Source organism: Salmo trutta, chromosome 32, assembly GCF_901001165.1.
Source record: "Salmo trutta chromosome 32, fSalTru1.1, whole genome shotgun sequence".
In the NCBI taxonomy this organism is placed as follows: Eukaryota; Metazoa; Chordata; class Actinopteri; order Salmoniformes; family Salmonidae; genus Salmo; species Salmo trutta.
In genome coordinates, this window is record NC_042988.1 from 1,324,522 (window position 1) to 1,337,056 (window position 12,535).

Below are 12,535 nucleotides of genomic sequence, written 5' to 3' on the forward strand. Positions count from 1 at the left end.
TTAACATGACAGCTCATTAGTCAGGTTAGGCTATTTGATCAGAGAAACCTGCATGATGTAAAAAGTGTCCATCTCATTACATTGTCATACATTTTATCTCCAGGCTGTAGGCTACAGAAAAGGCCACATACTATTTTTTTTTTTACCATATCCTATATGTTCTACATTTTTGTTAGAGAATTTTCGGGATGGAACGTTGGTGGAGCGCTTCAAAGATGCATCTCACCAACAGCACCCTGGAGAGGCGCGCTGGGAATGGCAAAATATTTTGCGCCCCTGCTTTTGACAATTTGGGCACTGCTTATCAAAGGGCGACATCAGCGCTCACCTAAAAAGCCCATATGCAACTGGTTGAGAGAAATTGTCATTGTTTTGGGCAGAATTATGTGAGGTTTTATGTGTGTTGCTGGAAGTGCGTCTTGGTCAGTTTAGCTCAGAAAAGGCAATCTGCCGCCACCGGCAACTGCCTAATGAGCGGGCCGGCAGTGGGTATATGAGATTTGACTTCAGAAAAGTTAGAGGGTGTGTTGAGTGTCCCGTCCTTCCAGGCCGTTGGCATGGTGCAAGAGCAATAGGGTCAAAGTAGTGGAATAGGGTAGTGGATTTTTAATAAGTGTAGGGTTAGTTGGAAGGTTTTTCTTTTCCCCCTTTTGTATCACATGTACAATGGATTTATATTATAGTCCAGTTGGGGGCGGTAATGCAACATATTTGATGCCAACTGCAGTTTAACTCCAAAGAAGAAGGATTCCTCAACCTTAGCTCACGTGGGTTGTTGTTTCGAAGGAATCCGCGCTAGTTTAGCACCAATAACAAGAAAATCATGGGGAAAAATAAACAGACGAAACCCGCAGAGGCATTTAAACAAGGAGCTACGACTGGGCAATATCCAAGGTAACGCTGACCAGCTGGTTCGCTCTTCTTTGTCCTACAGGCTTGCTAGCTATCTAAGTTAGCATGCTAACTATCTTGAGAGTTAGTTACCCAGTTAGCAATGAGCACTCGGGAGGCCGGCGTCCCTCCAGTCCAGAATGGTCGCACCCCAAGCGACCGCTTTCTTGCCAATCGCCTTATTAACTGGGCGACCGCGATAAACCGCATTGTCAAGTGGCAGCGGTGCTAGTGCAGTTTTCCTCATCCGGCGACACTACAGCTGCCAGTCGGAGGCAAGACCCCTTTTCAGCAGCATACCTACTCCCTCACCACTTTTTTAATTAATATATATATATATATTTATATATCACACTCACACACACAGGGTTGGGTAGGTTACTTTATAAATGCAATCCGTTAGTTGCTAGTTACCTGTCATTGTAATCAACGTAACTTTTGGATTACTCAAACTCAGTAACGTAGTCTGATTACATTCAGTTACTTTTAGATTACTTTCCACTTAAGAGGCATTAGAAAAATACAAAAATGTATGTTACCAATTGAACCACATCTATTGCTTTTCAATGTTAAAGTTTATATAGCTGGCCATATATGGATGTTATGTAGGTTTTTTCTAACCCATGGCTTAATACTACATATAATAATCCGATTAAATTAGATTTGGTTTTTAATGTAAAGATATATCAGAATTCCAATAAATGTTATACCCCCTTGATCTTCAAGAATAGGACTTGGAAATGTGGAAGTATAGCATAGCTGAATTGTTTTACCTGCGCATAACCTCAAAACTATGGATTTATTACGCAGCCCTACTCTGTTGTTTATGATTTTGTCATGGAGGGCTGATTGGGCTTATTGATTCGAGTTGAAAAATAAATGCTGCGCTCATGGAAATGGCATGCTTGAGCACTACTGGAAAAGGCCATATGCTGCATTTGCTATAGGCCTAATGTTAAACATTTTGTTGGTGGCACTTTAATGTCTTGATAATCCACAGATGAAACAATAACAACGGTCGCCCTGTCTCTGTTTTGGTAAAAAAGCTGAGTGATGGGCCTGGAGAAATGTAACCACTCTCAGATTAATAGACAGAGCTGCAGTCAAAAGTTTGGACACACCTACATATTCCAGGGATTTTCTTTTTAATATTTTCTACATTGTAGAATAATAAGACATCAAAACTATGAAATAACACACATGGAATCATGTAGTAACCAAAAAAGTGTTAAACAAATCAAAACAAATTTGAGATTCTTCAAAGTAGCCACCCTTTGGTTTGATGACACCGTTGCACACTTTTGGCATTATCTCAACCAGCTTCATGGGGTAGTCACCTGGAATGCATTTCAATGTGCCTTGTTAACAGTTAATTTGTGAAATTTCTTTCCTTAATGCGTTTGAGCCAATCAGTTGTGTTATGTTGTGACAAGGTAGGGGTGGTATACAGAAGGTAAAAGACAAAGACCATATTATGGGAAGAACAGCTAAAATAAGCAAAGAGAAACAACAGTCCATCATTACTTTAACTCGCCAAAGTAAAGATGTTGCTAGAGTGCTGACACATTTTTATCTGTATGCTCAAGCTTCTATTTCTCACAAATATATCAAATATTTTGAGGACTTTGTTTAATGGCAAACTAGTTATGGTCCATGCAAATGCTGATGCACATTCCGCTCGTAGTGCACATTCAACGCAGGCGCATGTACCCGAGATGGCCAAAACATAATGCTGCCACAAATGACCATGTGACCAAATATTGTGATGACTTCTTGTTTACACATTATTTTACTTAGAATAAATAAATCTTTATTTTTCCATAAATGAATTGCCCCTCTAGCAAGAAGCCTAAACGAGATGGCAAGCCCAGACAGAAGGAACATCTTGAGCAGATTCCCTTCCGCCTTCGAGAGATTATGAAAAGCAAGGAGAGGATGAAGATGGGGCCCAGCAAGACCAAGAAGATGAAGAAAGGTCAGTCATCATGGAATTCTAACCTTTAATATTGTTCTAAATCCTTGATTAGGCCTATACATGAATGCCCGTAGTATTAGCGAAGGTATTTGATACTAATAAAAATTGACTTGTCTTTCTTAAAAGTTGAATTGACGCTCTGTCTTCCAGTACTCCTCATTTTCTGTCCTGTTCCTTATATTCTTTACTTGGATCCCATTAGCTGACGCCATCGCCCTCACTCCCAAACCCAAGCCAGGGGACGCTACAATCGGAGATATCCCTGTTCCACACTTCCGTAGAAAGAAGAAAGAGAGTGAGAAGGCATACCTGCGGAGGATGGGCAACGAGGCGCAGCACGTCCTCTTCCTCACCAAGAACCAGATAGAGAGACAGCCGGAGAGGGAGCTAGAGGAGCAGGAGAAACCTGCTGGCACCGGGAAATGCAAGTCTGACAAGAAGAAAGAGTGAGTGGAGCCAGACAAACATTCTGTCCCTCAATTCCACCCCAACCCCTAGCCCCTCCTTTCACATAGGCCTACACTTTTGTTTAAATTTTTTTGGACTTTGTTGTTTATTGGTTTAACGCAGAGTTTCCCAAACTAGGGGTCGCAAGAGAAACACTGAAATAGAAGGGGGGGGGGGGGGAATGCTTTGGTTCATAGAACCGGGGTTACATCAGTAGCAGCTAGATGCAGTTGTAATAAACAGCAGCTTATTTTTTTCTTCCGACACGTGGCTCTATCTATTGAACGGTTTAAGCTACATCACTGAAAGTTAAGACTCTAAGGAACGTGTATGTGTCTTCTGTTTCCCACTACCATGCCCACAATCCGGGCAGGACTCATTAGAACAGAGTATACAAGACCAGGCACTACATCAGACTGGAGAAAAAAGAACATCAATGTTCTTTTTCTGCACAGAAGATCATACAAAATGATTGCCTGATGATCTTTTGAACTTCCCAATGCCTTTCTAATGCATTTGTCACTTCAAACCATACTTTCTTCAGATTGAAATACTGTCAAGGGTAGAGGTCGACCGATTATGATTTTTCGACGCCGATTATTGTAGGACCCCCAAAAAAAGCCAATACCGATTAATCGGCTGATATTTATTTGTAATAATGACAATGACAACAATACTGAATGAACACTTTTATTTTAACTTAATATAATACATCAAATACATTTTGCCTCAAATAAATAATAAACCGTGTTCAATTTGGTTTAAATAATGCAAAAACAAAGTGTTGGAGAAGAAAGTAAAAGTGCAATATGTGCCATGTAAAAAAGCTAACGTTGAAGTTCCTTGCTCAGAACATGAGAACATATGAAAGCTGGTGGTTCCTTTTAACATGAGTCTTCAATATTCCCAGTTAAGAAGTTTTAGGTTGTAGTTATTATAGGACTATTTCTCTCTATTCCATTTGAATTTCATATACCTTTGACTATTGGATGTTCTTATAGGCACTTTAGTATTGCCAGTGTTACAGTATAGCTTCCGTCCCTCTCCTCGCCCCTACCTGGGCTCGAACCAGGAACGCATCGACAACAGCCACCCTCGAAGCATCGTTACCCATCGCTACACAAAAGCCACGGCCCTTGCAAAGCAAGGGGAACAACTACTTCAAGGTCTCAGAGCGAGTGACGTTTGAAACGCTATTAGCGCGCACTCCGCTAACTAGCTAGCCATTTCACATCGGTTACACCAGCCTAATCTCGAGAGTTGATAGGCTTGAAGTCATAAACAGCGCAATGCTTGAAGCATTGCGAAGAGCTGCTGGCAAACGCACGAAAGTGCTGTTTGAATGAATGCTTACGAGCCTGCTGCTGCCTACAGTCAGACTGCGCTATCAAATATCAAATCATAGACTTAATTATAACATAATAACACACAGAAATACAAGCCTTAGGTCATTAATATGGTCAAATCCGGAAACTATCATTTCGAAAATAAAACATTTATTCTTTCAGTGAAATACGGAACCGTTCCGTATTTTATCTAACGGGTGGCATCTATAAGTCAAAAAATTCCTGTTACATTGCACAACCTTCAATGTTATGTCATAATTACGTAAAACTCTGGCAAATTAGTTCGCAACGAGCCAGGCGGCCCAAACTGTTGCATATACCCTGACCCTGCGTGCAATGAACGCAAGAGAAGTGACACAATTTCCCTAGCTTAATATTGCCTGCTAACATGAATTTCTTTTAATTAAATATGTAGGTTTAAAAATATATACTTCTGTGTATTGATTTTAAGAAAGGCATTGATGTTTATGGTTAGGTACATTCGTGCAACGATTATGCTTTTTTCGCAAATGCGCTTTTAAATCATACCCCGTTTGGCGAAGTTGGCTGTCTTTGTTAGGAAGAAATAGTCTTCATAGTTTGCAACGAGCCAGGCGGCCCAAACTGCTGCATATACCCTGACTCTGTTGCACAGAACGCAAGAGAAGTGACACAATTTTCCTAGTTAAAAGAAATTCATGTTAGCAGGCCATATTAACTAAATATGCCGGTTTAAAAATAAATACTTATGTATTGAGAAAGGCGTTGATGTTTATGGTTAGGTACACATTGGTGCAACGACAATTCTTATTTCGCGAATGCGCTTGTTAAATCACCTGTTTAGCGAAGTAGGCTATGATTCAATGAGAAATTAACAGGCACCGCATCTATTATATGCAACGCAGGACAAGCTAGTAGTTAACTAGTGATTGTGTAGTTAACTAGTGATTATGTTAAGATTGTTTTTTATAAGATATGTTTAATGCTAGCTAGCACCTTACCTTGGCTCCTTGCTGCACTCGCATAACAGGTAGTCAGCCTGCCACGCAGTCTCCTCGTGGAGTGCAATGTAATCGGCCATGATCAGTGTCCAAAAATGCAGATTACTGATTGTTATGAAAACTAGAAATCGGCCCTAATTAATCGGCCATTCCAATTAATCGACCTCTAGTCAATGACCATGTTAATTTTCTCCGTGTGATAATAAAGTTGACAAACTAGCCAACCCCTTCAGATCTACAGTAGTGTCTAGGAAGGAGGGGTTAGGGGTTGATTTGAAATTAAGCCTTTGTATTTAGTCTAAAATGTAGTGGTCTCAAATTTCATCCATAGTCGTTTGTCCTCTCCTGTGTGACTGCAGATATGATAAAAGCCGGCTGGACAGGCTACATAAGAAGAAACTGGACAGGCAGGAAGAGAAGGCAGAAAACGACATGTTCATAGGTATGTATGGATTCTCAGCAGAGCATGCTGTATATCAGGTAATTAGATATGTATACATGCTGCCACCATCTTATTCTCTATCCCTTAACTTGTAGATGAAGTTGCCTTTGGAGAAGTTGCCATGGCACCACCGACTCTGAGTATCAAGCCCAGGAAGGCACTGATCAAGCCCCAGGTAAGTGTGTGCATGTGAGTATGTAAAAAGAGCTATCCTCATTTTAATTATATCACTCCCCAGAGGGGTATACTACGATGCAAGCTAGATTACTCGGGATTTGCTGAAGCTAGCTTGCTTCGGTTAGCTAAACATTCCAGCTCAGGCTTTATCCATGTTACAAAGGTGGATATTGATCGTGCACCTGCCGCCTGCTCAAGCCGAGCTTGTTACTGTGTGCTCATGCCGCACAAGGCTAAGTCATACAAAAGGTTTACTTTGCGTGAAGTTTCAAGTGCATCTTGTCATTATTAAGTGTATAATGGGATACCTTTTTTTATTAATAAAATATTTTAATTAGTCCTCTTCCTCAAATGACGAGCATGATGACGAGAGGGAGGGAATCTGATTTAATTGTTCCTCAACTCGCGGCTCAGGCACTGGGCTCCCCAGTGGCGCAGCGGTCTAATGCACTGCATCTCGGTGCTAGAGGCGTCGCTACATCCGGCCGTAATTGGGAGTCCCATAGGGCGGCCCGCAGTTGGCCCAGCGGCGCCCAGGGTTGGCTGGTGTAGGTCGTGATTGTAAATAAGACTGTGTTCTTAACTGACTTGCCTAGTTAAATAAAAAAAAAAGTTAAATAATTAAAATTTAAAAAGAATTCAGGTTAAGTGGAGTTAGCCCTGACTTAGACTGACGCGGAGCAGGTTAATTCTGAAGGATTCGTTGCCTGGTTAAAAGGTGAGCCACTTTAGTGTCACCGGTTATCCCGAGTTGAACTCTGAGTTGACCAGTGTTAGCTCGCTAACTCCTCTCTCTCATGTCGTAGTACACCACTCTGGCATCTTAGAGTAGTGCTGATCTAGGATCAGTTTTGCCTTTTAGATCCCAATGAATAAGATATATATTTCACCTTTATATTGACCGGGAAGTCATACTGAGACTAGGGTCTCTTTTACAGATGAACCCTGCATAAATACTATACATCAAATGTATACAAAATTACGAACCTTTTAAGAAATAGACACATTTATCAACATTGAGGTCTCCGATCATTACTCTGAATGGTCCAGGGGTGGACCAGAACATCTCATTTCAGTGAGTCCTGTAAGTTATTCCACACAAAGGGCGCAAAAAAAAGATAAACGCAGCTTTACCCAACTCTATGGAGAACGACGGGGCCAAACCCAGTCTTGGGCTTGGTTTATCTACAAAGCCCTCATGGAGACATTTCGTATCTATCGTCGTTAATTCAATTTAGACTTACAAATGACCAAACCCAGTCTTAGGCTTACTCTCTCCTTACATACAAAGAGGCCCAACCCACTTTTTGATACAAAAGACAATGGTGAGTTCTATAACCATCACCAGTAATAAACCTAAGGGCACAATGGAAAACAGCATCTAGTAGTTTAAGTGTAGATTATGCTGCATGCATATAGATAATATTATAGGATTTAGATGCACTATTGTAAAGTGTTTGTTCTACTGGATATTATAGGTGAATGCACCAATTTGTAAGTCGCTCTGGATAAGAGCGTCTGCTAAATGACTTAAATGTAAATGTAAATGTAAATAATATCCCCAGAATCTATAATAGACATAAGTGTCCTGGACAACTTCCTTCCTATTAACAAAAGTCAGACATGCTTTGTTTCTGTAAGAGAACACAACCTTGAACATTAACTTTATCAGCTCATTGACATGTTTTTATAAATGACAGTTTGTCATCAAGCCAGATACCAAAATATTTGTAGGAAGGAACTCGCTCAATTTGTGTACTGTTCAAACTAGTCATTTACACATTGTATTTAAATCTGGGTTATGGGAAAAAGCATGTTTTGTATTTAGCATTTAGTTTAGATCCAATAATAACCTCTGCAGTGCTTGAAAATCAGACTTCAAATGTGAAAAGGCTTGGCCAACTGATGGAACAATGCAATAAAACACAAATATATGTATTTTACAGCATTACCAATGTTATTTATATATACAGAACAAAAATATAAACACAACATGCAACAATTGGAAAGATTTTACTGAGTTCATATAAGGAAATCAGTCAATTGAAATTAATTAATTAGGCCCTAATCTATGGATTTCACATGACTGGGCAGGGGCGCAGCCATGGTGGGCCTGAGAGAGCATATGCCCACCAATCAGAATGAGTTTTATCACACACAAGGAATTTATTATAGACAAAAATATTCATCAGGTGTCCAGGTGGCTGGTCTCAGACGATCTCGCAGATAAAGAAGCCAGATGTGGAGGTCCTGGGCTGGCGTGGTTACACCAGGTCTGCGGTTGTAAGGCCGGTTGGATGTACTGCTAAATTCTCTAAAATAATGGAGGTGGCTTATCGTAGAGAAATTGATATTAAATTCTCTTGCAACAGCTCTGGTGGACATTCCTGCAGTCAGCATGCCAGTTGCACACTCCCTCAACTTGAGACATCTGTGGCGTTGTGTGACAAAATTGCTAATTTTAATGGCCTTTTATTCTCCCCAGCACAAGGTGCACCTGTGTAATTATCATGCTGTTTAATCAGCTTCTTGATATGCCGTAACTGTCAGGTGGATGGATTATCTTGGCAAAGGAGAAATGCACACTAACAGGGATGTAAAGAAATGTGTGGACACTGAGAGAAATAAGCTTTTTGTGTGTATGTAACATTTTATTTCAGCTCATGAATCATGGGACCAACACTTTACATGTTGCATTTATATTTTTGTTCAGTATAGATTGTAAACAGTATTGGGCTGAGTATCGAAACTTGGGCCACCTCTTTATGCGGGGCTTCCCGAGTGGCGCAGTGGTCTAAGGCACTGCATCTCAGTGCAATCCCTGGTTCGAATCCAGGCTGCATCGTGATTGGGAGTCCCATAGGGCGGTGCACAATTGGCCCAGCGTTGTCCGGGTTTGGCTGGGGTAGGCCGTCATTGTAAATAAGAATTTGTTCTTAACTGACTTGCCTAGTTAAATAAAGGTTAAATAAAAAATTATTATAATAATTATGTAACTCAAAGCTCTCAGATTTGACCCTCAGTACCCGACGCTATGGAGGACAGCTTATTCAACAGAATAACATGGTCTACAGTATCAAAAGCTTTTAACAAGTCTACAAACATGGCAGCACAATTCTTTCTATCTAAGTCATTTGTAAGATCATTTACAACAAGCATGGTAGGCGAAGTGGTGCTACGTTTGAATCCGGATTGATTAACATAGAAAATAACTTGGTTTGTTGACCAATGATTTTTGTAATTTTGCAAGATAAGGGAGCCTGGAAATGGGTCAATAATTATTATTATCGAGATCACCACTAGCCCCGCCCTTATGGAGTGTTATCACAAAAGCTGCTTTCGACACTTATGGAATATTTCCTGATAGTGTGTTACTGTGCCAGCAATGAGGGGCACTGCATACTTAAGCAAATACGGGTCAGCCCCTAATGATTTCTTGGTGGCAATAGCTAATAAGGCAGCAATAACTTATTTCTGTGATTTGCCAAAAAGAAAAACCCTGACTACCATTTCCCAAGTCACGTGTGATTGACTGACCAATGGTTCTAATATTTTCGCAAGACAAGGGAGCCTGGAAATGGGTAGATAATTATCAAGATCACTACTCTCCCCGTCCTTATGGAGTGGTAGCACAAAAGCTGCATACCACACTTTTGCAATAATTCCACGGATGATCCTAGATCAGCACTCCTACCTTGAGACGCTTTATGAATACAGGCTCAGATGAATGGCTCTAGACTATTGAATAATGTTAGTCCTTCTTCTCTCTCTCTCTCCCTTCCAGGGTGTGTGTAAGGGTCTCCTGCTGAACTCTCTGCTGGGCCAGACCCAGTTCTCCACAGCCAAGCCATCCATGGCCAGGCAGAGGATGATGGAGGAGGAGAGGCAGCGGGTGGTGCAAGCCTATCGCCACCTGAAGAAACAGAAGCAGCATCAGCAAGAGGCCAAAGCAGCTGGGATAGAGAAGCTAAAGAACCTCCAGTGAGACTCCAGTGGTCCTATTCTCTGCCTTGCTCCCCCAAGGTGTGCACTTCTCACTTACACTGTCCAAATAGAGTGATGCAACATTTTTTTATGTGGCTCTATACTCCAACTATTTTTATTTGAGATCAGGTGACAGTATTCCAATATTCCTTGTACACAATGACTACATCAAGCTTGTGACTCTACAAACTTGTTGGATGCATTTACAGCTTGTTTTGGTTGTTTCACATTACATATTGTCCAATAGGAAGTGATTGGTGAATAATGTATTTTGTTTGACTCACTTTTATTGTAAGACTAGATTACGTTTGTGAACACTTCTGCATTAATGTGGATGCTACCATAATTATGAATGAATGATCAGTGAGAAAGTTAGAGAGTCAAAGATCATACCCTCCAAATATGTTTGTCACCCATTATTGGGAATGGTGAGAGCTTGACATGCTTTGTTTTAGCCTCTAACTTTCTCACTCATCATTATTCATGATTAAATCATGTTTTTTCTTAATCGTGGCATTATCAGGATTGATTTAGAAGTGTTCAGAAACATCTTATCTACTCACTTAGAAGATAAAATTACTCCTTTCAGTAAATCAGATAAATATGAAAATACCCTCAAATTAGAGGTGACATTCTGTACTGTCACCTGATATGAACATTTTATCTCAAATCCAAAATGCTGGAGTATAGAGACAAATTTTAAATTGTGTGGACTGGTGTAAGAAATATGGTGGAAAGTCTGTAAACCCCTGTAGCCTATGCTTAAATCAATGATTTTTTATTAAATGGAGGTGAGTGAGGAAGTGCACATTTCAGGGTGAAAGATGGGGAATTTGGCTGCATTGAAGATGAAGCACCAAATCTAAGTGGAACCACATGGAGGGGACAAGGGTTAGCTCATCTGATCACCAAGCAGTTCATATTCCTTTCCCAATCAACAGTGAGTTTTTGTGGACACTGGGATGGATTCTGGCTAGTATTGAAAGGACCAGACCTCCTGCACATATGGATTGATTCACTGTTTCTCCTTGAATAAGTAGCTTTCTTACCTGCAGGCCTTGCCATTTATGTCAGGTACTTCTGACTGTCAGTGCCACTGTTTTCTGTATTAACTATCTTCTCTTGTGGCAATGCATGACTGCTATGACATGGACTAAATTATGACTCTTTGGGGACTTTAAAACCTCAAACTTTTCCATGCAGTTTGGATAGAATGAACCACATACAGTGCCTTCAGAAAGTATTCAGACCCCTTGATTTTTCCATATTTTGTTACGTTCGAGTTTTTCTAAAATTGATTAAATTGATTTTCCCTCATCAATCTACGCACAATACCCCATAATGACAAAGCAAAAACAGGTTTTTAGAATTTTTTGCTTATTCTAAATATCACATTTACATAGATATTCAGACTCATTACTCAGTACTTTGTTGAAGCACCTTTGGCAGTAAATACAGCATCAAGTCTTCTTGAGTATGACGCTACAAGCTTGGCACATCTGTATATGGGGAGTTTCTCCCAGTCTTCTCTGCAGAACCTCTCAAGCTCTGTCAGGTTGGATGGGGAGCGTTGCTGCACAGCTATTTTCAGGTCTCCAGAGATGTTCGATCGGGTTCAAGTCAGGGTTCTGGCTGGGCCACTCAAGGACATTCAGAGTTGTCCCGAAGCCCCTCCTGCATTGTCTTGGCTGTGTGCTTAGGGTTGTTGTCCTGTTGGAAGGTGAACCTTTGCCCCAGTTTGAGGTCCTGAGTGCTCTGGAGCAGGTTTTCATCAAGGATTTCTCTGTACTTTGCTCCATTCATCTTTGCCTCAATCCTGACGAGTCTCCCAGCCCCTACCTCTGAAACACATCTCTACAGCATGATTCTGCCATCACCATGCTTCACCGGAGGGATGGTGCCAGGTTTCCTCCAGATGTGACTCTTGGCATTCAGGCCAAATATTTCAATCTTGGTTTCATCAGACCAGAGAATCTTGTTTCTCATGGTCTGAGTCTTTAGATGCCTTTTGGTAAACTCCAAGCGGTCTATCATGTGCCTTTTACTGAGAGTGGCTTCCGTCTGGCCGCTCTACCATACAGGCCTGATTAGTGGAGTGTTGCATAGATGGTTGTCCTTCTGGAAGGTTCTCCCATCTCCACAGAGGAAGTCTAGAGCTCTGTCAGTGACCTTCGGGTTCTTGGTCACCTCCCTGACCAAGGCCCTTCTACCCTGATTGCTCAATTTGGCCGGGCGGCCAGCTCTAGCATGAGTCTTGGTGGTTCCAAACGTCTTCCATTTAAGAATGATGGAG

The 12,535-nt window shown here is 41.1% G+C and overlaps 1 protein-coding gene across 1 annotated transcript; it reads left to right on the top strand.

The window, feature by feature from the left end:
* Positions 1–717: 717 nt before the first annotated feature.
* ccdc137 (coiled-coil domain containing 137) lies at positions 718–11,065 on the top strand. The gene is made up of 6 exons (XM_029726980.1): positions 718–894; positions 2,733–2,866; positions 3,069–3,312; positions 5,999–6,081; positions 6,177–6,256; positions 10,043–11,065. The coding sequence occupies exons 1-6, from the start codon at positions 824–826 to the stop codon at positions 10,241–10,243; spliced, it is 813 nt and encodes a 270-aa protein (XP_029582840.1). The 5' UTR covers positions 718–823; the 3' UTR covers positions 10,244–11,065.
* The last annotated feature ends 1,470 nt before the right edge of the window (positions 11,066–12,535 follow it).

Coding starts and splice junctions, on each gene's coding strand:
- ccdc137 (XM_029726980.1), top strand. CDS start 824: ATGGGGAAAAATAAACAGACGAAACCCGCAGAGGCATTTAAACAAGGA. Junction 895..2,732: donor ACGACTGGGCAATATCCAAG/GTAACGCTGACC, acceptor TTGCCCCTCTAG/CAAGAAGCCTAAACGAGATG. Junction 2,867..3,068: donor GACCAAGAAGATGAAGAAAG/GTCAGTCATCAT, acceptor GGATCCCATTAG/CTGACGCCATCGCCCTCACT.